A 21454-nucleotide genomic window follows, 5' to 3' on the forward strand; every position below is an offset into this window, starting at 1 on the left:
GGGGAATTCACGGGGGGAAGTAGTGTTTAGATAGAGACCTAAATGGAGGGAAGGAGTGAGTACCCAGAAAATGTCAGAAGTGTTCAGGCAGAGGGCCAAGGCCCTGAAACAGGACTGGGCCTGGGTTTGGGGAGACACTTGTAGCTGCAGCAGAGGGAGCAAGCGGGAGAAAGGTAGGAGGGGAGGCAGGAAGAGGACCGGGCAGGTCGTGCAGAGCCTCCTTGACCGTGCAGAGGACTTGGGCTTTGACCCCAGTGGAGGTGGTTACCATGGAGGACTGAAGGCAGAGGACCTCACTTGGGTGCTCACAGGCCCCCTCTGGTGGCTACTGTGGGAAGGACAGCCTGGGGGCACCAGAGAACTAGGGCAGAGACTACTGTGGTCTAGGTGAGGAATGCTGGGACCAGACCAGACGGAGGCCCTGGAAGTGGGGAGGACTGCGTGTGGCTCTGGTGGAGCACTTGCCCAGCACTGCAAGGCCCTGGGTTCAGTTCCCACCAAGAAACAGTGGGAAAAAGTGATAGATCTGGGTATATTCTGTGGGGTTTTGGTGCTAGGGATCAAGCCCAGATACATTTTGAAGGTAGCGCACAGGGGAGATTCAGATGGACTGGATGTGGGCAGTAACAAAGGTGAGTCCAGGCAGGCAGGGTGGCACACAGCTGTCATCGCAGCAACTCCGGAGACTGAGTCAGGAGGATCGCAGGTCTGAGGCCAACCTGGGCAACTCAGCAAGAGCCTGTCGGAAAGTAAAAAGGGCTGAGGTGTACTCAGTGGTGGGGTACTCACGTAGCCTGTGCAGGGGCCTCGGCTTCATCCCAGCACCATGAAGGACAAAGGAAGAGAAGAGAAAGGCAAGTCCAGGAGGCCCCGGGGTGTGGGCCGAGGAACCTGCTGAGATGGGGCTGCCATGCCCGAGGGGGAAGCGTCCGGGAGTACTGCGGCTGTCCTCCCTGGAAGCCCCTGCTGAGTGGCATGGGGGAGTACACAGGAGGTGGGGGGAGGGCTCACCCACATGGATCAGGGGTCCAGAGGCCCCTCAAGAACGGTGGTGGTTCTGGGTCATGTGGGGGGTTCAAAGCCCGGCGGGCGTGTACCTAGGACAAAGCTGCAACTGTAGACCCCACATTCTAAGAATCTAGCCCCAAGGGGCAGAGAACTAGGCAGGATCTGAAGGGGTGAGTGGTCCCGTGTCTGCAGGGCTGGGGAATAAGTGGGTCAGGAGCCAGGGGGGCTGTCCTCCATAAAGGCAAAGAGCCCATGCCCAGGTCGGTGGTCCCTTGGTACCAAGTAAGGAACCTGGGGAAAGAGTTAAGGCAAGTGGACGCCAGCTGCGCAGTTCCCAGGGTGGTCACCAGGTGGCGGGCCAGAGCCTTACCTGGGCGGGACTCCGAAGAGGACAGGTGTGTGGGGGAGGGTCTGCCTGGCGCTGGCGAGGCCAGAGGCCCCAGGGCTCTGAGATCCCAGTCTTTTTCCCAGGGTGGGGTTCAAAGTTCTCACCTGCTTCTGGGCGCTCATGGGGGGCACTAAGACCCCAGTGGCAAAGGTCCCTCCCCCTTCGGCACCCACCCCCCTTTCAATAAGGTGGCACACAGTAGGCACTCAGTACCTGAGCTGCAGGACGGCCGGGCCCAGGAGCCGAGTGGGGGGACAGATGGGCAAGTGGGGTGCAGCGGGTCTCGCCCACGCACGGGGGGATGCAGCCCGGGCCGCCCCACCGGAGCCGGAAAGCGAAGGGGGCAGGCTGCTGCCGCCCCCGGCGGGCGTCGAGTCACCCTGCCTCGTTGCTAGGTAACGGGCGGGCGGGGGGCGCGGCGCACCGGCGTGGGTGATGCGCGCTGCGCACTGCAGCAGGCACCCTCCCGGGGCCTCGGCCGCGCTGTCTCTCTCCGGGCACCCAACCCGGGCGCCAGCGCACTGCCTTGGTTTCCCTGGCGGGCAGGGCGGAGTCCCCAGGGCCCGCCAGCGGGGAGCCCTCCAGCGGGGAGCCCTCCAAGGAAACAAACCACAGAAGACTGGGGCAGGGTTTAAAAAATGGCTTTAATTCATTAAATACAAGGACGAGGCCAGGCAGGGTGAGGGAGGGGCGCTGCCCACGGAAAGCACAAGTCCCTTAGGGCTCCCCCCCCCCATTGCCCTTCAGAGGCCACCCCTAAATGGCTGGAACTGGGTCCCAGAGACCACTAGCTCCCGGGGTGGGGGTAGGGGAAAGCGGGCTAGAGTCTGTGCCCCTAGATACCAGAGAGAGGCCAAGGATTCAGAGGGCTCCCCAGCTTCCTAGGCCCTGGAAGCACAGTCCCACCCTGCAGAGGACAGGCACAGGGGCTGGGACCAAGCAAGACACATCCGAAGACACAGGAAAAAGGGGCCCCAGCCCCCAGCCCACCCCAGGGACTAAGGCATCTGACAGGGCCAGAGGAGGGTGTGCAGACAGACGCACCTGCCTGGAAGGACCCCTGGGAAGGACCCGGCGCAGACTGGATCAGGGAGACCCTCCGAGCCCAGCTCCAGAAGGGCATCACCCCTGCCTCCCGCCACCCCTGAGTCCCACTGGACTGGAGTTGGAGCCAGGTAGAAACCAGAGTCATCCAAAGCCCCCAATCAGGTGACTGGAAGGTTCTGAACAAGTGGGGGTGCCGGTACCCTGCACCTGCCTCAGGACAGGCAGAGACCCTTCCTGGGTCTGGGTAGGAAGCCTGGATCCCTCTCCACTCCAGGGAGGTCCTGGGTCCCTCTTCCAAAAGAAATCCAAACCACAGTGGGAAGACCCTGAAGAGGCTCTGCCTGGCAGGTGATCCCCAAGACTACTCCCCACCCACCCCTGAGGACATCGGACCACCCACGGGGCCGAACAAGAAAGGGATTGGGGCCTGAAAAAATATTCTATCCGGTCCAAAAAAAACGAGCTATCCCAGGAGGCTGAAGAGTTGGGCCTCCTGCTTCCAGTCGGGGGTCCAGGGGCCACTCCTTCCAGGCACCCAAGAGCAAGAGGGACTTGAGGGGCAGAAGGCCCCAGATCGGATGGAGCCTGAGAGCCTGGCCTGCTGGGCAACAGCCCACCTGCAGGGCAGGGACAGCTGGCCAACGGGGTCCTGTACAAGATTGTCTGTCACACAATGCCACAAAGGCCGAAGTCGGGGATGGGGACCCTACCCCAGTGGAAGCAAAGAGGCTGGGCCCGCAGCACCAGCCTCCCCTTGGTCTCTCGCTCACTCACACACACACCCAGAGGGGGAGCCAGGCCCCTGCCAGCAGACAGCGTGGCATGAGTAACCCAGCACCCTCCTGGCTGCCACCCTCCCTGGGAACCGCCGGTCTCCCTCCCTCCCCCAGGCAGGGCCTGGAGCCCTCTGGAAACACCTCCCCCTCCCCGGGCCTGGGTGCTAAGCAGCCCTTTCCCGGGGCAGAACCTGTGGACACCTGAGATTGAGTAACCAAGTTGGGGGCTGCCAGGCTGCACCCCCATTTCCCTGAACATCTCCAATGGCTTTCAGTAGGGTGGGGATGGGGACAGGCAGGGGTTCAAGGGAACCCCTGGTCCGTCTATGGCTCTGTGCACACTTCATCCCAACCCAGAGAGAGTGGCCGGCCTGAGGCCTCAGTCCCTAGTACAGCCCTGGACAGGGGAAGCTCCCCTGGGCCCACCCGCCCCTCAAACACTACAGCTGGGGAAAGGCAGAGGGTGCTGGAGGGGGAGGGGGAGGGCCTGCTGGCTGCCCACCTGGGGTCCCTGCAGAACAGATGGGAAGACAGTTAACAATCATGGCTATATACAGATGCTGTCCAGGGCCACCTCCAAGGCTGACCCAGGTCCAGTCTCAGGCTCCTTGCTTTCTTGAGGTGAGCAGGGGCGTCTTGGGTCTGCTGGAAGGGGCCTGGGGCTCTGGGTTGGTAACCATGTGGGCCCCGGAGGGCTGACGTGTCCTCCTGTTGCTGGTGGTCCAAGCCGAGGCCTAGCAGGGGGCCCCCACCCAGAGAGGGTGGACCAGAGCCCTACAGGCCTGCAGGGGCTGGGCTGGGCGCTGGGCTGGGCGCAGGGCTGCCAGCCAGGCTGCAGGGCAGTGAGTTGCTGGGTGAGGTGCTCCGCGTACCCGGGCGACGGAGCAGTTCCGGGCGGAAGCCAGGGTGGCGGCGGGCGTGCTTGGTCAGGTGGTCACTACGGGTGAAGCGCTTGGTACACAGGGGGCAGGGGAAGCGCTTCTCACCTGTGTGCGTCCGGTGGTGGCGGGCCAGCTCATCGGAGCGAGCAAACTTCTTGTCACAGCCGGGCCAGTCACAGGCAAAGGGGCGTTCACCTGGACAGAGGGCAGAGAGCAGTCAGAGGGGAGGGAGGCCAGAGGCCTCCACGGAGCCCCCCAGGGTACCAGCACCTCATGTCTCAGTCCCTTCTCCAACAGGAACATGGACTTGCAGGGAGCAATGGGGTGCAGCCCAGCGGGTGCTCGGGCCTGGGCTCCATCCCAGCACTACCAAAGGGAGGAAAATAAGACGGACAGACAGCACTACCTTCAACCCACCCACCCTGGAGTCCCACAACAACCCTAATGATTACTTTCCTCCTTCTCCTCCTTTTTTCATTCTTTGGTTTAGATGGACTCAATACCTTTATTTATTCACGAGGTGCCGAGGATCGAACCCAGCACCCCTGCGCATGCAAGGAAAGTGCTCTTCCACTAAGCCGCGACCCCAGCTCCCACTTTCCTTCCTTATGTCCTAGAAACTTCGATAAAGGATAGTACCAGGAGCCTGCTCTGATGGCCGTGTGCAGAACCTGGAGACACCTGAAGCCAGAGCGTCCCCAGTCTGCTGTTTTTTCCCCTTCCCAAGATGGGAGCGCACCACACTGGGAAGGATCAAAGGTCGCCTAGTTTTAGTGTCTCTACCCGCTTGGAACCAGCGCGTTGGGCTTGGTGGATGAACCACTCCATGCCCTCCCCAGGAGACTTCCACCCAATTCCCAGTCCACCCTCCTGTGGGACATCCAAGAGCCTCCCAGGGCTCAGAGAGCCCAACCAAACCCCTCCTCTTTCAAATGACCATCGGGTGGTAAAGAAGGAAGCAGGCTTGGCAAGTTGCCACGCCGAAGACTCTGCACTGACCACTGTGGCCCCTCTATGGACAAAGAAACCTGAAGATCCCCACCCCACGCACTCCCAGGGCCACCTGCAGCCTCCAACGATCAGGCTCAGCGGGTCTCAGTCTCCACGGCCCCTGACACAGGGTGGAAGCTGGGGCTGGCAGCGTAGCCTGGTTCCAGCTCTCGGAGAATGACCAGGAGCCGCCGGGCTAGGAGGGTCACCGTACAGATAAGGGCGCAGCGTGAGGGCGGGGCCTCTGGGAAGGGGCGGGGCCTGGCAGCCCGCAGTTGGCCGCCCCGCCCGGTCCCGGAAGACAGATGGCGCTGGGCAGGGGCGGGCAACTTCCTCTGCAAATAGCCCTCCCACCGCCGGGAGGGCCGCGCCCATCCTGCCTGGGACCAGAGAGGGACCCAGGCGTCGCCAGCCCAGCCGCCTGTTGTCCCTCCACTTTGCTCCAGAACTGGGTCCCCCGTCGCCCCCCGTAACCCGGCCTTGGGCACACAGCACATGACAACCGAGTGGTCTGGGTCTCCCCAGCAAACAGGGATCTCAAGGCCTGGGGAGGGACAAGCCAGTCCCATTCAGACTCGGGTCTACCTGGGACGCCAAGGGCTCTGGACCAGCTCTGGCATTTGGTGCCAAACACACCCAAGAACCAAGTTTGGGCCACGCGCAGAGTACCCAGAAGGCTGGGGTTCCGAGGCGCGAGCTTGCGGGTACAAGGGTGATTCGTAGTAGCACTGAGCTACATCTCCAGCGCCGCCCTCCCTCTGAAGGCAGGGTCTGGCTAAGTTGCCCAAACTGGCCTCGATCTTCTCCCCTAGCTGGAATGACAGATGTGAGCCATCTGCCTGGCTGCTCAAGGGTTTTGAAGGGTGGGGTGCATGGGAGTCTTCAAATGTGTGGCTCCCCTTGTGACACTGGATGGAGCCCAAAGTAGGAATAAGGGAGACAAAGCAACAGGTACCCTGGTGGCCCCGAGGCCTAGCCTCGGGAACGACCCCACAGCCAGGTAGCAGTCCAGGTGGGGGCAGCCTGAGGTAACACCAGTGTGGGAGATGCCAGGAGTCAGGCACAGACCTCAAGAGAAGGGGGTCCTGCAGCCATGGACAAGGAAAGGCCCCAAAACGGAACCCACAGGGGCGGGGGTACAGAGGTGACTGGAAACCAGCAGGAGGGACCATGGGCAAGGCCCAGAACTGTGCCCAGGATGACTTGGTGACACCTCTGGTCTAAGCGGCTCAAGGGGAGAAGGACTAAGGAAGAGGGGAAATGGTGGGGCTGGGCTGCTGAGGACACCTGCCCTCATCCCACCCTGAAAGGTGCCAAAGGAAAACCCCCCTCCCCCATGCCCTCGCCCTCCCCGTACACCCAACACCCCTGTACAGACAGACAATTGGGTCCAAGCCCACGCACACCCTCCAAGGAAGCATTTACAAGGTAGCTCTGGGTCATGCTCACACCAGGAGGAGCCACAAGTTCCCAGAGGCTGGGACCCCAGGCAGCTGGCGGATGGGAGCTAGAGGCAGGTCATTGTTTCCAAGACCACCAGCAGCCCCAAGTCCGTGGACCCAGGGTTGGCAGTGGCTGGAGGGCAACCAGCAGGACAGTTCTCACCAGGACCAAGCTGGACACAGCCAGGAAGGAAGCTCCACCCCCAATCCTGGCCACACAGATCTGACAGCTCGGAAGGGTCACAGTCTGGGGGGAGGGGAGTCTGTTCATGAGCTGTAGGCTGGTGGCTTTGGAGAAGACCCAGATGAAGGGGCAACAGTCCTCCCTAGAGGCAAGCTGTCCTTGTGGCCATCTTGCAGCAGGGAGAAGGCAGAGACACTTACTTCCCCTTTCAGGGTTGCAAAGCTGGTCCCGCCTCCCAAGGGCCCCCTACCTCCCCCCACCAGTTCCACTTTGCAACCAGCAGGTTGAGAGGCAGGCGAGGGGTGCCAGCGCCCGCCCGCAGCCGCTGGGAACACAGCTGCCGCACGTAGCAGCTCGGTGGCGGCTGGGACATCAGCAGCCCCAGCCAACACCGCTCATGGTCACATGGTCCTGCTCCCGCCAGGGGCAGGGGCCCGGGCCAGGGTCGCTTTCTGAGCGCCTGCCAACTGCGCCCCACACTTGGTGGCTAGGACACACACGTGCACACATGGGCTGCAGCATGGGGGTGCACAGCTTCCTGGCCCCACAAGTTGGGCACATGCCTGCAGAATGCTTGGTCAGCCCTCCCACCCCCTCTCGGTCCACTCGTTGGGGGTAACTTTGGAGGCAGATGGAGATGGCTCAGAACTGAGTCCACCAGAGCCCCAAGTGCAGCCACCTGGCTAGTGGGAGCAGGAGGAGGATGTAGTGGGTGGGCCCAGGCAGGCAAGGCACTGTGGGCAGCGCCAAGGTGGACTTGACCCTCTGACTCTGGCAGGAAGGGTGAGCTCAGGACAGCAGGGTTGCCTCAGTGCCATGCAGGATCAGAAAAATGGAGGCCAACCTGCCACCCTGCTGAAATAGCTCAGCTGTGAGAGCACTAGACTTAAGAAAAACAGAGGCCAGGACATCTCCTGAGCCGCCGGCAGGAGGGCCTGCAGGTGTCAGCCTTTCTGGGGCTCAGGGCAGGGAGCCAGGGAATCCTCACCTGGGATGGCCTGGAGTGGAACGGGTGTCCTGGCTGGCTGTGCCCACTATGGGGAGGGACACAGGTAAGGGAGAAGGCACCCCAGCAGCAGACAGCAGTGGGTGCAGGAGGGCCCCTTGCACGGCCAGGGAGGGGCAGAGGGCTTCCTGAAGGACGTGATCCCTGAAGAGGTCCCAGAGAACCCACAGGAGAGTCTGGGAGCACAGCAGAAAGGCCGGGAGACCAAGGCCAGCCAGGGGTGGCACAGCTGCCCCATGCTCTTGAGCTCCATCTGGCCCCTGACCAGCCCACCCACTCCACCGCTGCTGCCCTCGACCTCCACCAAGCCACAAGCTTCCCCTTGGAATCACCGTGCTATTCCCGCCAAAAACACCAGCAGACACATCCCTGGGTCCTCACTTCCTCACCTGCCGCCTCCAGCAAATCCCACTGCCTCTGGAATCTCCAGACCCCGTGGCTCTGCCCAGCTCCCACGCCCGCCGGGTGAGTGCAGCGGCAGCTGTACACCTAGCCCTGGGGCCACTCATCTGCGCCTGCTTCCTGAGCTCCACCGTGACTCAGAGGGTCCCCACTGCTGGTGGCCCCCACCTCCTGTGCCCTTTGTCACGTTTTCTGTATCTCATGCTATGCTACCTAGTCCCTCACACCCCACTGTGAGCCAGCACAGGCACCTGTGCAGTGTCCTGGAGAAGGAAGGGGCACACGACCCCAAGCAGGAGCTGTCACCTCCCCATTTACTTAAAGAGGACACAAGGCCCACCAAGAGCCCAAGGCTCCTTGTCCCTCTGGGGCCATCCAGCCTGCCTGGCCACTTCACACCTAGACTGGCACCTCCTAGGGCATCTTGGGCCCGAGGGGGAGGTTGCGAGGCTCCCCCCAGGGAGGCCAGCCTTGGCTGGTATCATTCACCAACTCCCAGCCCCTGTGGGCCACTTTTATCAGGGAGTCTGGGTGGGGGTGGTTATCACCCCCTGCAAAGCTGGGGGGCCCTGCCCCTTCCATCAGTGAGGAAGCCTGCAGAGTGGGGGAGGCAGTCCCTAGGCCCTCGCTGGGGGTGCACCTCAGCCCCTGGGCCCGGCACACCCCCTCCCAGCACTGCCAGCCTGCCCCTATGGGTACCCACAGCTCTGCCAGGAGATGGACTGCTTCCCTTTGAGGCCCAGTCCCTATCTGCCCTCCTGGGTCCCTCTTCAGCAAGCAATGTCACCACCCGGCTGACACCTTGGGCTTCCCTATCAGAAAACTGGGTTCGCCCTAGCCTTCTGCACCCCATGCCCCAAACTCCTCCCCTACCCCAACTGGTAGACTGGCCCTCCTCCCTCCCTCCCTCCCAGACCTGCCCCACCCTGCACCCTTTTCCATCCTAATCCCTTCTCCATAAACGGATTTTCCTCTGCAAAGCCAAGCCTGCCTCCCCCGCCCCCGCCCCGGGGACCAGACACAGCTCTTCTTCACCTTGCCTGCCCTGCCCCTCCCCACCTCAAAATCCATGCCCAGGTCCAGCATGCGGCTCCCACCCCGCCCACTGAGCCAGCCTCAGATCTGAAACCTTTTCCCTCAGGAAGCCTTGTTCTCCACGGCAGCACTGCTCTCCCCATCCCTCGATCCCTCGATCCCTCGATCCCTCGGCTGGCCAGTGTTTCACAAGTCCTGGGACAAGGCTGGCTGGGCAGCACACACCCATTATCCCAGCGACTTAGAAGGCTACAGCAGGAGGAGCACAAGTTCGAGGCCAGCCTGGGCAAATTAGCAAGACTCTGTCTCAAAATAAAAAATGAAAAGGGCTGGGATGTGGCTCAGTGGTAAGAAAGTGGACAGGGACTGGTGTCCTCTCCACAGGGCCTCGCACGGCCCTGCCACGCAGCAGACACCCAGGAATCCCTCACAGACTTGGGTAAACAGGCTCCTCAGAGGACAGTGCAACCGGGGCCGACCCCTGAAGCCCCTCCAGGGGACACTGGTATTTGTCACAACCAGGGATGCTCCTGGAGTGGAGGAAGTAGAGTCAGGGACACGGCTCAGCAGCCTGCAGTGCCCAGGGCAGCCCTCTGGGGAAGACCTCAGTGCCCAGTGAGTGGCTTAGCACACCTCTTCCAGGTCTGAGTGCCTCTCCTGCTGACTGCGCTGGGCACTGGGGGCCAGGGACAGGGGGCTTCCAGGGACGGAGGATGTTCCAAGAGCAAGGAGTCCACAGCCAGCCTCTCTTCCCACCCCCGCCCCCACCCCATTCCTGGCTCACTCTCAGTATCCACAGCAACGGCATCAACATCTCCCACAGCTTCCAAAGCCCTTCCCAGCCCCACACAGGCTCCACAGGGCTAAGGGCTGTGGACACAGGAGCCTGTGGTCCAGGATCTACCCACTGCCCCAGGTGGTGCCCTTGTCCAGACTGCTGCCCCCTTAATGTAGAAGAGTCCCCAGGCAGAGGTGGGTAAGGGTAGGACTCTCCCGGACAACAGCCCTCGGAAACAGCTCTGCACACAGCACGTGACTGACAACTGCATTCAGGGTGAACCAAGCTGGACTCAGGACCAAGTAGGCCTTTCTGGCTCCTCAAGGGACCTGACAGTTGCCGTGACCTCCCTTGAGGGCTAGAGAAACCGAAGCCCTTTCCATTAGGAGGTCCTTGTACACCAACCCCACGGTGGTCCTGGGAGCAAGGGAGGCCTTGAACGAGCATGCAAACGTCCCCAACCCACCAGCAATTAAATCAGAGGTGCCTGGGTCCACGACTGCCCCCCTAGCCCCCCAAAGCTTCTTACAGAGGGGACTTTGGGACAGGACATCCACCGCCTCACCCCAGGCAGGCACCCTGCCCTCCCCCAGCACGCACGGAGCTGTAGTAAAAAGTCTGCCTGATCACCTGCAGACCCCTCTCTCACTACACATAGGATGACCACACTGACACCGCAGAGCAGGGCACAGGCGCGCTGCTGCCAGCGCCTCGGAGCCTAGAGGAGCGTCCCCTGGGTGCCACAGTGGGAGGTGGCCTGGCTTCCCCCTTGACCCAACCCAGGAAGTAAGATGTTCTGGGAAAAACCAAACCAGTGCTTAGAGCCACACCATCAGAAAACATGTCACTTTCTGAAGTGGGACAGGAGATGTGCAGCAGGGAGTGGAGAAGGCAGGATTCCCTCGGGTTCCACTTCACCTTACAGTTCAGACCAGCAAGTCATCAGCAAGCAGCCAGGGCTCACTTCAGCCCCAGCCCACTGCCTGCAGGCTCTCCTCTTCTGTCCCCCAGCTCCTCCCCAAACCCTGCAGAAATGCATGCACGACACACACACTGGAGCCGCTCAGCAAAAGGTGGAGACCTTGGGCATGAAACGTTGAGTCCACCCTATATTCTGCACTGCTTGGCTCCAAGGTGGGCAGTGTCCTGGCCCCAGGCTATGAGCACAAAACAAAAGTAGAAAACAAGCACTTTCATACCCACTCTACTCCCTCCTCCTCTCCAGCCTCCAAGTGGGGCTCCTCACACCACAAGGGTGGGACCTCAGTCCCTCCACTTGGCATTGGAGGCCCTGCAATGTGCCTGGGGCTTGCCTGCAAACCATCTCCAAGACCACCTCCGCTGCAATACCCTGGCCAATTCTGCTTCCCTAAATCCTCCGTGGGAGGCTGTGGACCAAGTCCCTTCTGGGTGCCCGTTGCCCTGAGTGACCCCCCACAAGGACCCTTAAGAAAGCGGTCCTGCATTCTTTACAGCGATGAGAAACCCAGTCCAGAGCAGGTAAGTCACCTACTAGTAGACAAGACAGGATGGAGGCCCCATCCCAACGCAGCCCCACAGCCTGCTCCCAGGTCACCACCTTTGCTTCCCTGTGGTTTCCGAAGGGGTGAACTCGCCCATCGCCAGACCAAAAGGGCCACCTTCCATCACCCACTCCGAACTCCCAGCCCAGTGGGTGGAACCCTGGGGATCAGGAAGAGGAGCTGACTCAAAAAATGACCAGCACAGAGCTGGTACAAGGATCGGCAGCCGCCCAGAGGCTGGATTCCTTCCCGCTGCGACCCCGCGCACCTTTCCGCATCCCTCACGAGGTGTAAGAGACGGGCAAGCACGGTGCAGAAAAATGGTGGGGGTCTCTCTCCAACGCTCTCCACACGAGCCTCGGGCCCCAACCGGCACTCCCGGACGCGCCCTCCACCTCATAAAAATATAGAGAACGGAGAAAAAAACGTGTCGGGCACCCCCACCCTGGCCGAGCGCCAGGAGCTTCGCCGCCCTCGTGGGAGAACTCGCGCGGCCACCCAGGAGGCAGAGACCCGGATCCTCCTCCCTCTTCACAGATAAGGAAACTGAGGCTGGGGGAGGGGGAGAACCAAGAAGAACCTCGCAACCGGATGCTCCAACCACCTGCCCTCCACCCAGACCAGGACGCAAGACCCAAAGGAGCTCGAAAGGAGACCCAGGGGCTGCCGGCCGGGAGAGCGATCGCGCCCGCGGACCTCGCCGCGCCGGCGCCCCGCTCCGCCCGAGCCCCGCCGCCGCCCTCCGCTCGCAGCCGGACCGCGTGGCCGCCACGCCCCCCCGCGCGCCCCACCCACCGAGGCCCCGCCCTCCCGGCGGCGCGGCGGCGGCCCGGGCGCGCCCCCCTCCCCGCCCCCCACGCGCCACGCAGTTTCGGGGTCCCGGCGGGGGAGGGGGCTCGGGAGGCCACCCCCGCGCGGCCGGGGCTCGCGTGCGGGCTCACCTGTGTGCGTCCGCAGGTGCGACTTTAAGTGCGAGGACTTGTAGTAGGCTTTGGCGCAGCCCGGGAAGGGACAGCGGTGGCTCTTGGCGGCGGCGGCAGGCGCGGCGCCGGGGGCGCGGCCCGAGGACGGGGAAGAGGCAGCCGAGGAGGAGGAGGCGGGCGAGCCGCCCCCTGGGGCGGCTCCGGGCCCGCCGCGCAGGTCGGCCAGGATGCTGGCGGCCAGCAGGTGGGGCGCCGCGGCACCGCCAGGTCCCGGGCCCGCGGCGGGCGGAGGCGGCGGCCCGGGGGTCCCGGGCGGGGCGGCCTCACGGCGCGCCGCGCGCACATCCAGGCCGGCGGCCGGGCCCGCGCCCTCGGGGCCGGGCCGCCCGCGGTGAACCACGGCGCCAGAGGAGATGGCCATGAGCACGTCGGCGGCGAAATAATCCACGCACGCCACGGCCGCCGACATGCCGGGCAAGGACGCGCGGTGCAGGCGCAGCGGGCTGAGCGGAGGCGGCGGGAGCTGAGTCCGTCCTGCCGGTAGCGGCTGCTCAAGTGCGGGAGGCGGAGGAGGAGGAGGAGGAGGCCGGGCGCGCGCCGCCGCCGCCGCCGCCCGCGCTCGGCCCGCCCCGCCCCGCCTGACGCGCCCTGACGCACCGGAGCCCGCGGGGGCGGCCGAGGCCCGCCCCGCCCGGAGGACGCCCCCTCGGGGCTCCGCGGCCACGCCCCCCGCCCGGCGCGCCCTCCACCACTCTAAGCAGCGCGCGGGCTCGGGGGGCGGTGCTCAAGCCAGAGGAGCCCGCCCCCCCGGCGCGCCCACTCCTGCGCAGGAGATCGCCTGGGTCTCCTGCCCCGAGCGCGCCCTCTCCATCCTAGGGCGCGAGACCGGGGAGCCCCACCCTGTCCCGGCGCGCGCATCGTGCCCTTCCCGGAGAACCCCCTCCCCACACCCGGAGCCCGACTGGTGAACCCCGCCCACACCCCGGCACGCCCCTCTCCCGGGAGAGCGCCCCGCCCCATCTCGGAACGCCCCTCCTCGCGGAGCGTACCACGCCTCCTTTCGGAGCGCGCCCCGCCTCCTGGCGGGCGCGCCCACCCCACGCCGGGGCGCGCGGCCGGCGGGAGCCTGCCCCCTCCCCGGACACTTCCACCTTCGTCCTGGGCGCGCCCCCGTTCGCTATGGGGAGGGCTCGGATCCGCACGTGGCCGCGGTGGGGGTGCGGAAGCAGCCAGCTCCGCCCCCAGGCCACGTGCGCGACCCTTCCCCCGCTTCCCGGTCCTGGAGCCGGGCTTTGACCACGCTACCGGTTTTCTCTCTCGCACTTCTCCGAAGTCCTCCATTCCGTGTTCCCAGCGCCCGGAGGCCCTCCCACTGCCTGGGCACCAGGTGTCGAACGTGGCAGAGTCCGCGAGGGTGGGGAGCCCGGCCGACCCTCCGTATGTTAGTTCCTGTTTCGCGCTGGGTTCCGGAGTTACGCGTGCACGGCCCACTGGGACTGGGGAGGACCACAGTAGGGAGAGGAAAGGAGAAGGCGGGCAAGGCCGCAAAGGGCAGGCCGGGGTCAAGTTGCCACAGCGAGGAAGCCAGCCCTTTTTGGGATACAGGGGTCCCTGGCGTCGCTTCCTGGCCTTAGGCTGGGAACCCAGCGACTGGGTGCGGAAAACAGGTCAGCTGATGGAGGCCCCTGGAAATTCCCAAGGACGTCCAGGCCAAGTTGTTAAGTAGCAGCGAGGACGCTGGGGATGCAAATGACTATGGTCCCCCAAACGCCCAGGCCCTGGGCGCGTGGTTGAGTCGGCCAGTAGGCTCCCGCCCCTTCCTAACTCCCGCTGGTCGGTGAAGGCCGTGCAGTAGCCGCTGGGGCCTCCAGGAGGTAGTAGCGGCCTCCTGGAGCCACTTCCACTGCTGGCAGGTCTCAGTAACCCCACAGATCAGAGATGCTGCCCTTAGGCAAGGAGTGGATCGCGACCCTGGCCCCATGCTCGATCTCCGTGTCCATCCCCTTCCACCTGCCCCCAGCTAACCCACCTGGCCTGACTGAGCCTCTCTTGCCTCTGGCTGGCCACTTCCCCTGAGTCTCCTTAGCTCCCTGCTTCCCACATTTGGTGATCCCCGCTAGTATCCCCCAGCTGAGCCCTCTGGGGACCCCAGTGGTGGGTGCTGCTGTGGCTGGACGGAGGAAGGTAGGGAGAAAGATCGACTTGGGAGGGTACAGTCTCCCTCCCTTGGATACCTGCTCCTCTTCACCAGACTAGGGCTCTGAAGCCATGTCTTTGAAGCATCCTGTGTCTTTGAAGGTGGAGCAGGTGGACCACCTGGGCAGGCCTTCAGCCCCTCTCATCTCAGTAGCTCCCATCTGCTGTGACTAGGACAGTGTGCCTGGTGGGTTTTTCCCCAGAGCACCAGGCCAGACACCTCTGCAGAAAACAGGAGGAAGCAGCTGTGACTCTTCATTCCTTCCACTGAGGTTTACTGGGTCCAGAGGCGGGCAAAGTGGCTCACAGTCCCTGGCAAGGCAGCAAGGCTGTGTTCCAGAGGTGGCCCCACCTGCAGCTTGAAGGCACACTTGAGGGCTGTACTGCTGAGACTTGAAGACCTTCAGGTGTGTGCAGCAGTGACAGTGTGAGGGGCAGCCACAGGGAAGGGGAGAGACCACGGAGTCACTGCTGCTGCACAGGCAGGAGGGCTGAGCCGAGGCAAGGTGGGTCCCTGTCTGGGTATCCTGCCTCAGGAATCTGCTGCTTCCATCCATCACCAGGATCGAAGCCTGTGACCATGCCAGCCACTCTGCAGGTAACAAGCCCCCACGGCCCACACTCCACCCATGAGGTTTCTACTCAGACCCCAGAGGGCCATATATGTATAATGGCAGAAGCCTGCTTGTCCAGGGGTGGCCCATGCACCCCACTATCACACTGCCTGTGGTGTGACCCTGTCCTGTTTTCACCTCCATTTTAGAGAAAAGTCAAAGCTGGAGCACCAAGACCTGGAGCTGAGGGTTCTGGAAAAATACCAAGCTGACAACAGCTCAGCACACAGCTGAGTGTCCACCCTGCTTCTGCAGACCTCACTTCCTGCCGCTAAATGGGGTGGCCCCAGGGGGCTCAGGGACTGGTCTCAGCAGCCCCTCAGAGCACAGCTCAACCAGCAGGCAGCAGCCAGGTGTCACTGGGATGGGGAGAGGACCACAACGTGGGCAGGGGACCACAAGTGCCAGGAGCACAGGTGGACTAGGACACACCCAGGACAGATACCCAGGGTCACGCACCTAAGATGGGCCAGGCCAACACTGGCCTGCCAAGAACACAGCAGGGAGGGGAGGACGGGACTGCCCGTGGAGAACCTGTGGGCCCCACCTCCATCTGCTGTCCGGGTGCATCACGGGTACTGTGGTGTGGGCCTGGGGTACCCCTAACAGGATGTGACGGGGGCCTCGCTTCTGCATGTTCTCCCCCAGACCCTTCATCTCAGTCTGATCATCAGAAAACGGACAAACCCAGGTCAGGGAACTTCACACAACACCTGGTCGGTCAGTCCTCCTCAAGATGGTCGAGGAGGATCTCCAGGGCCTCAAAAACCATGCCAGATGTTAAGGCCGAGGAGATGTGAAGCTGTGCGGTGTGGGATCCTCCACACTTCCGGCTGAGGATGAAAAGGACAGGACGTGGAGGGAAGAGCCCGAAACCAGGAGGCAGGCTGGGTGATGGGCCTCTGCACTACCTCCCCAACTTCTCTGAACTCAAGTTCCACCAAAACAAAAGCAAAAATAAAGCAAAGCACTGTGCGCAAGCGTGGGGCAGGTCACATCAGCAGCTCACCGCAGCACTTGTGGAGCTCTTGAGTTTTTAGTACTGGGGTTTGACCTCGGGTGCTTCGCCAACTGAGCCACATCCCCAGTCCTTTTTCTTTTTTACCACGTGGTCTTGACAAGTTGCAGAGGATCTCACTAAATAGCTTAGCCAGGCCAGGAACTTTGGATCCTCCTGCTTCATACTCCTGAGTTGGTGGCATGACAGGAGTGTTTCCTCTTTCTACCTTGGTACTGGGGATTAAGCCCAGGCACGCGCCCACTGGGCTACAACCCCAGCCTTCTTTTTATTTTTTGAGACAGGGTCTGAGTTGCTTAGGACCTAAGTTGCTGAGGCTGTTCTCAAACTTGTGATCCCCTTGCCTCATCCTCCTGAATCATTGGGATTACAGGCTGGGCCCCCACAGCCACCTTTTCTTTTTGTTTTCTAAATATTTAGTTGTTGATGGACTTCTATTTTATTCATTTACTTACATGTGGTGCTGAGAATGAAACCCACTGCCTCATACATGCTAGGCAAGCACTTACCACTGAGCCACACACCCAGCCCTTTTTATTTTTCATTTTCAGGCAGGGTCTCACTAAGTTTCCCAGGCTGGTTTTGGGCTTGCAATCCATCCCTCTGGCTCAGCCTCAGACCAAGGATCACAGGTGTGGCCGCCAACACAAAGCTCCTACACAAAGCTTTACAGGCATTGTGCTTGCTTTTTGGGTACAGCTTACCAAGATGTTAAATAAGTCCTGCCCTTGGACCTGCCCACTGAGGTGCCCACTCACTCACAGGAAACCTGTCCCAGGCTTTCAATAAAAGTTGCCTGTGTACAATGAAACAAAGAACAAATGTCAGCTACTAGATAAAGGGGACAGACTCGGGGCCTGGGCAGGTGAGGAGAAGACCAGATCACAGGCCCACCCACTGTCTCCATGGGTCTCCGCCAGCGCCTCCTGAGGGGGCAGTCCTCCGACCTGTCAGTGGCTCCCTCGCCTGCAGCGTGAGGGGGCGTGAGTGGTGAGGGGGTGGCAGATCCTCCTCAGTGGCACCCCGGGCAGCCAGTGCCCAGCCCCGACACCACCCAGCACCTAGACCACTTGCCCCTTCTCTACTGTTGTGCCTGCCCGTGAATAGGAGTCCCCACCACACGTGAGGCTGAGACGCAGCCGGATGAACTGCCTTGGTGACAAAGCGTTTATTTAAATTATGGCACATTTTGTTACATAACTGATAACTTATCCCCATAACCATCTACATTTATCTCTAACATGAACTCAATAACTTACCATGGCCTGGTGGTGGCCCACACGCAGGATGGACAGCAGCTCAAACATCAGGCCTGGAGAGAGGGGGCAAGTGGCCAGCCCCCTCCATGCAGGGCACATGCCCCCAGATGGAGGACAGAACAAAGCGAGGCTATAGAACGCTGCTCAGGAAGCACCAGCCCAGAGGTCTTGCACACCCGCCATGCTAGGAGCTCCAAGCCTGCTCCCAGCACCTCCAGAGTAGCAGGAGGGGTCACCTCTTGCTGACACATGCTCCCAGGAGCTCAAGCGAACCCAGAGCCTGGACCCCAGGAAGAATGGCTCACAAAGACACCGTCCAGACTGCCAGTCGACTGCAAAGGGGATCTTATCTGCAAGGCTGAGACTGGGGTAGGGCCTCTGGACCACCACAGGCAGGCCTTGGGCTTCTCCAGTCGCACCCACTCCCCTTGAAGACAAAAAGCCCTAAGAGCTGCTCAGTTCTAACAGGGCCGGTGAGCAGAGGTTTTTGTTTTGGGTGAGTTTTTTGGAAATGGGGTCTTGCTGTGTCCCCCAGGCTGGTCCCAGTCCTCCTGACTCAGTCCTCAGGCTTACGGTACTGCACCAGCCGGACTCAGAGGTTTTTAAGGGTACCACCAAGAGTGGTGCACTTCAGAGCTGTGGGATGGGCACTCCCTGAGTGACCCTGGCTAAGGCTGTGCCTCTGAACCCCCTCCATTCTACACAAATGGCCCTTTGTTTGTGCCTGCTCTGAACCAGGCAGTAGAGTTTGCAGCTGTGTGTCAAAGTTTTACTTCTGAGCCCCATGTGCTACTGTGACAGGGCAACTGAGTGTTCTGGAGGCTGGGGTCTCAGGGCTTCTCTCTGGGTCAATGGGAGGCCACCATGGTCTGTGGCAGGAGCTTCCAAATGGGAAGGAGGTGGACCAGAAACTCAGGCTGGCCCTCGGGCCACGTGATGCAGGGCGGGAGCCCATCTGGCTGAGCTACACAGTCAACAGGTCAGTCCTGCACCCTGACCTCTGGCCACGCACCTGGACCCATGTGAACAGATGGACCAGCCCTTCCTGGGGAGCACGCATACCTGAAACCAGGTTCACAGTGCCGTGAGCACACTCCCCTGCCCTCGGGGAGTGAGGAGGTGCCACTGCCCCAGAGGTTCATCTCTGACCAGGGGCCACTGAGTGGAGGGGACAGAACCCCAGAGAGCATCCAACCTCTCCACCCTCTGTCCAGGCAGAGCCAAGACCACTGGCTGGGTCCCACCAGCCTAGCATCAGGGGAAGACACCAAGACCTGTTGCTGTCAGAGTGATGGAGAAAAGTATGGTTGCTCACAGGTGCTGGGCCCTCATGGAATGCCAACCTGGGGTGCTCAGGTCCCCGGGGAGGAGCCAGAAGTGGGTGGCATCGAGTGCTGCCCCAGACCTGGCCAGTTAGAAGGCTTGTGCCCAGGTCTATCTGCCTGGACCAGTCCTGTCCCCATGGGTCTCTGAGAACCACAGCATGCCTAGGTTACAGGGTAACCTGCCTGGTGGGCCAGGGAACAGAGCACGGTCTCTGCTCTTGGAGATCTTTTCTGAAGCATGTCAATGGCAGATGACATAGCGAGGGTCCGTGAATCAGCCTCTGGGCTAGGAGACACTGCTGCTGTTGGGGTGTGAACAAGTATATCCTGGAAAATCTACAAAACAGAGAACTGGACATTGACCCTTGTCCCAGGAATCCTGACAACAGAAGAAAAGGGAGGTGCTTCCTGAAATGGCTTCCCAGGAATCCAGATCAAGGTGGATGAGAAGGGGCTGAGGGAGAGGGGTGCATTCCCGTACCCAGATAGGGCCCAGGGACTGAGGTCCAGTCTAGTCTGCTGTTCACCGTCCAGCCTTAACCCTATGCCTCATGTGAACTGGGCAGGCACCAGAGGAAACAGTGCCTTGAGGCTGCCCACGTGTGCCTTGAGGTGCCTGTCAGCCTGTTGGACAGACAGCTGAGTTCACTCACACCTGCCACCCCAGACAGCAAGTATTCACCATGGGGAAGGAAGAGAGGCCCCCAAGCCCCCAGGTTCCTCTATCACAGAGCACCTACAAGAATGAGATCACAAGGATTACATACAAGGCATCAAGTATTTAAGATGGTAGTTTTATTGCAACTTAATCTATAAATCTAAGCAATCCCAATTAGAAAAAAACAGTGTAGAGGAACAAGATGAAGTCGCCTGGTGTCAATGAGAAAAAAGAAATCTGCCCAAGAAAACGAGGGGAGACAGGTCCTTGGGACATTATGTGGTTAGACAGTGGGGGCTCCAGCAAGTCCAGCAACAGGCTAGAATCAAGCTCTAGGACAGCATGCAATAAGGACAGTGGAGGAAAAATGTTCCTGGAAAATTTAAGTCAGGGCAAATGATTTGGAAATAGTTCTGCTTCTTACCAGAAGTATTTTATAATATTTGACAACATTTTTGTCTAATATTAGAAAAAAATTATATGTAAAGTCATATAAAAATTATATATATATAGAAAAAGTATTTACATCTCTAAAAGAAACTATCAAGTGTTTTAAATTGGAGTTGAATAGTATTTTTCTGAGCATGACACAAAGCATAGAAGCCATAGTGAAAAACTAATGATGCCTAATAACTTTAAATACCTAGCTTTGAAAAAAAAAAAAAAAAAAAACTCACAAATGAAAGATGAGGGAGATACACTTTTGACAGAAAAAAATACTAACTTCCCAAATATGTAAATTATTCCCAAAAAATAAACACCACTGACCCAATACAAAAATGGGCAAATAATATGAAACACAAATGACTTTTAAATATATACATGTTTATAACATGTTTTCCAATTTCAAAATATTAATAGTGGTAGAAATTAACATAAAAATGAACTAACATTAGTATTAAAATGTTGATTATAGGAATTTCAAATAATCTTACAATGACATAGCATGTCATGCCCACCAGCTCTGCAAAACAAAGCCTGAGGAAAGGAGGGCACCAGACCCATCCTATTTTTCGGGGGCGACTTGGAACAACTCGTTAGAGATAAGGAACACCTTCGGGGATCTGACCGAGGAGTTCCGCCTACAGAAATACTCCTGCTGGAGTACAAAGGCAAGAATGGTGCGGTTAGGCGGGGTGTGTGGTTCAGTGGCAGAGCCAGGGCTTTGCACCTGAGGCTCTGGGTTCCAAGTCCAGCAGCACAGAACACGTCTCAGAAGATAAATTAGTCAACCTACACTGGGAGCGGTGCTCTTCATTATGGACGGCTGGAAAGAACCCACGTTCCTATCAACAGGAGACAGGATAAATGAAGCACAGTGGTGCAAACACTGGGCAACCAGTGTCCGAATATACAGTCCACTCCACGCTACGTTAAGGGCCCCAGCAAGTGACCCCTCTGCAGACGCTCGAGGGGGTGGACGTCACAGCGGGTCGACGCTAAGGAGGAGCTGGCCGCGGCAGAGCGGGAAGCACACCCTCCAGGGCTCCTCTCCGCCGGGCGCCCGAACGCGCCTCCTGCCCTGCAAGCAGCTCTGGGGCGCCGAGGGCCCAGCGGCGCCAGGCGGCGGCGGAGGCGCGGCACAGGCCCCACGCCCGGGGCGCCCGCGGTGGGCGAGTCCGGCGGCCTCCCCGCGCTCCCGTCCGCGGGACACGCCGAGGCAGCAGCGGAGCCGGGCAGAAGCGGCCCCGGAGAACTCCGGCGGAGCGCGAGGAGCAGCCACTTACCACGGTCCGACGGCCGCCGCACCCACTTCCGGACGCGCGCGGCGCCACTTCCGCTTCCGCCTCGCAGCGCAGCTCAAGGCCTCGCCCCTGTGCTCCCGCTCCAAACCCCCCCCGCCGGGCTTCAGTACCGCCCGCCCTTAAAGGTGCAGCAAACTAGGGCTCGGCCTCGCCCCCGTTGGGCTGATCGCGCGGCACGAGGCCGAGCGGATGCTTGGCCCGGAGTCGGGGAGAGCCCGCTCCCGCTCTAGGGCTCCCGCCCTGGAGGCCACAGGGC

At 60.8% G+C, this 21454-nt stretch overlaps 1 protein-coding gene and 1 long non-coding RNA gene across 2 annotated transcripts; one reads left to right on the plus strand and one right to left on the minus strand.

Annotated features, from left to right (window-relative positions):
* Positions 1 to 2021: 2021 nt before the first annotated feature.
* On the minus strand, positions 2022 to 13247 carry Klf16 (KLF transcription factor 16). The gene is made up of 2 exons (XM_047530712.1): positions 12402 to 13247; positions 2022 to 4295 (listed from the first exon to the last, which is right to left on the minus strand). Exons 1-2 carry the CDS (start codon positions 12850 to 12852, stop codon positions 3994 to 3996), a joined length of 753 nt encoding a protein of 250 aa, XP_047386668.1. The 5' UTR covers positions 12853 to 13247; the 3' UTR covers positions 2022 to 3993.
* A 256-nt stretch (positions 13248 to 13503) lies between these two features.
* On the plus strand, positions 13504 to 16512 carry LOC124968385 (uncharacterized). The gene is made up of 3 exons (XR_007105698.1): positions 13504 to 15177; positions 15343 to 15546; positions 15842 to 16512. It is a non-coding gene; the product is annotated as an uncharacterized LOC124968385 (long non-coding RNA).
* The last annotated feature ends 4942 nt before the right edge of the window (positions 16513 to 21454 follow it).

The sequence above is a fragment of the Sciurus carolinensis genome, chromosome 17 (assembly GCF_902686445.1).
Source record: "Sciurus carolinensis chromosome 17, mSciCar1.2, whole genome shotgun sequence".
Taxonomy (NCBI): Eukaryota; Metazoa; Chordata; class Mammalia; order Rodentia; family Sciuridae; genus Sciurus; species Sciurus carolinensis.

Excerpts from the sequence above, each read along its gene's own strand:
- Klf16 (XM_047530712.1), bottom strand. The coding sequence starts at position 12,852 with ATGTCGGCGGCCGTGGCGTGCGTGGATTATTTCGCCGCCGACGTGCTC. Across the intron at positions 4,296-12,401 it reads GCACCTGCGGACGCACACAG|GTGAACGCCCCTTTGCCTGT; the intron begins GTGAGCCCGCAC and ends CCCTCTGTCCAG.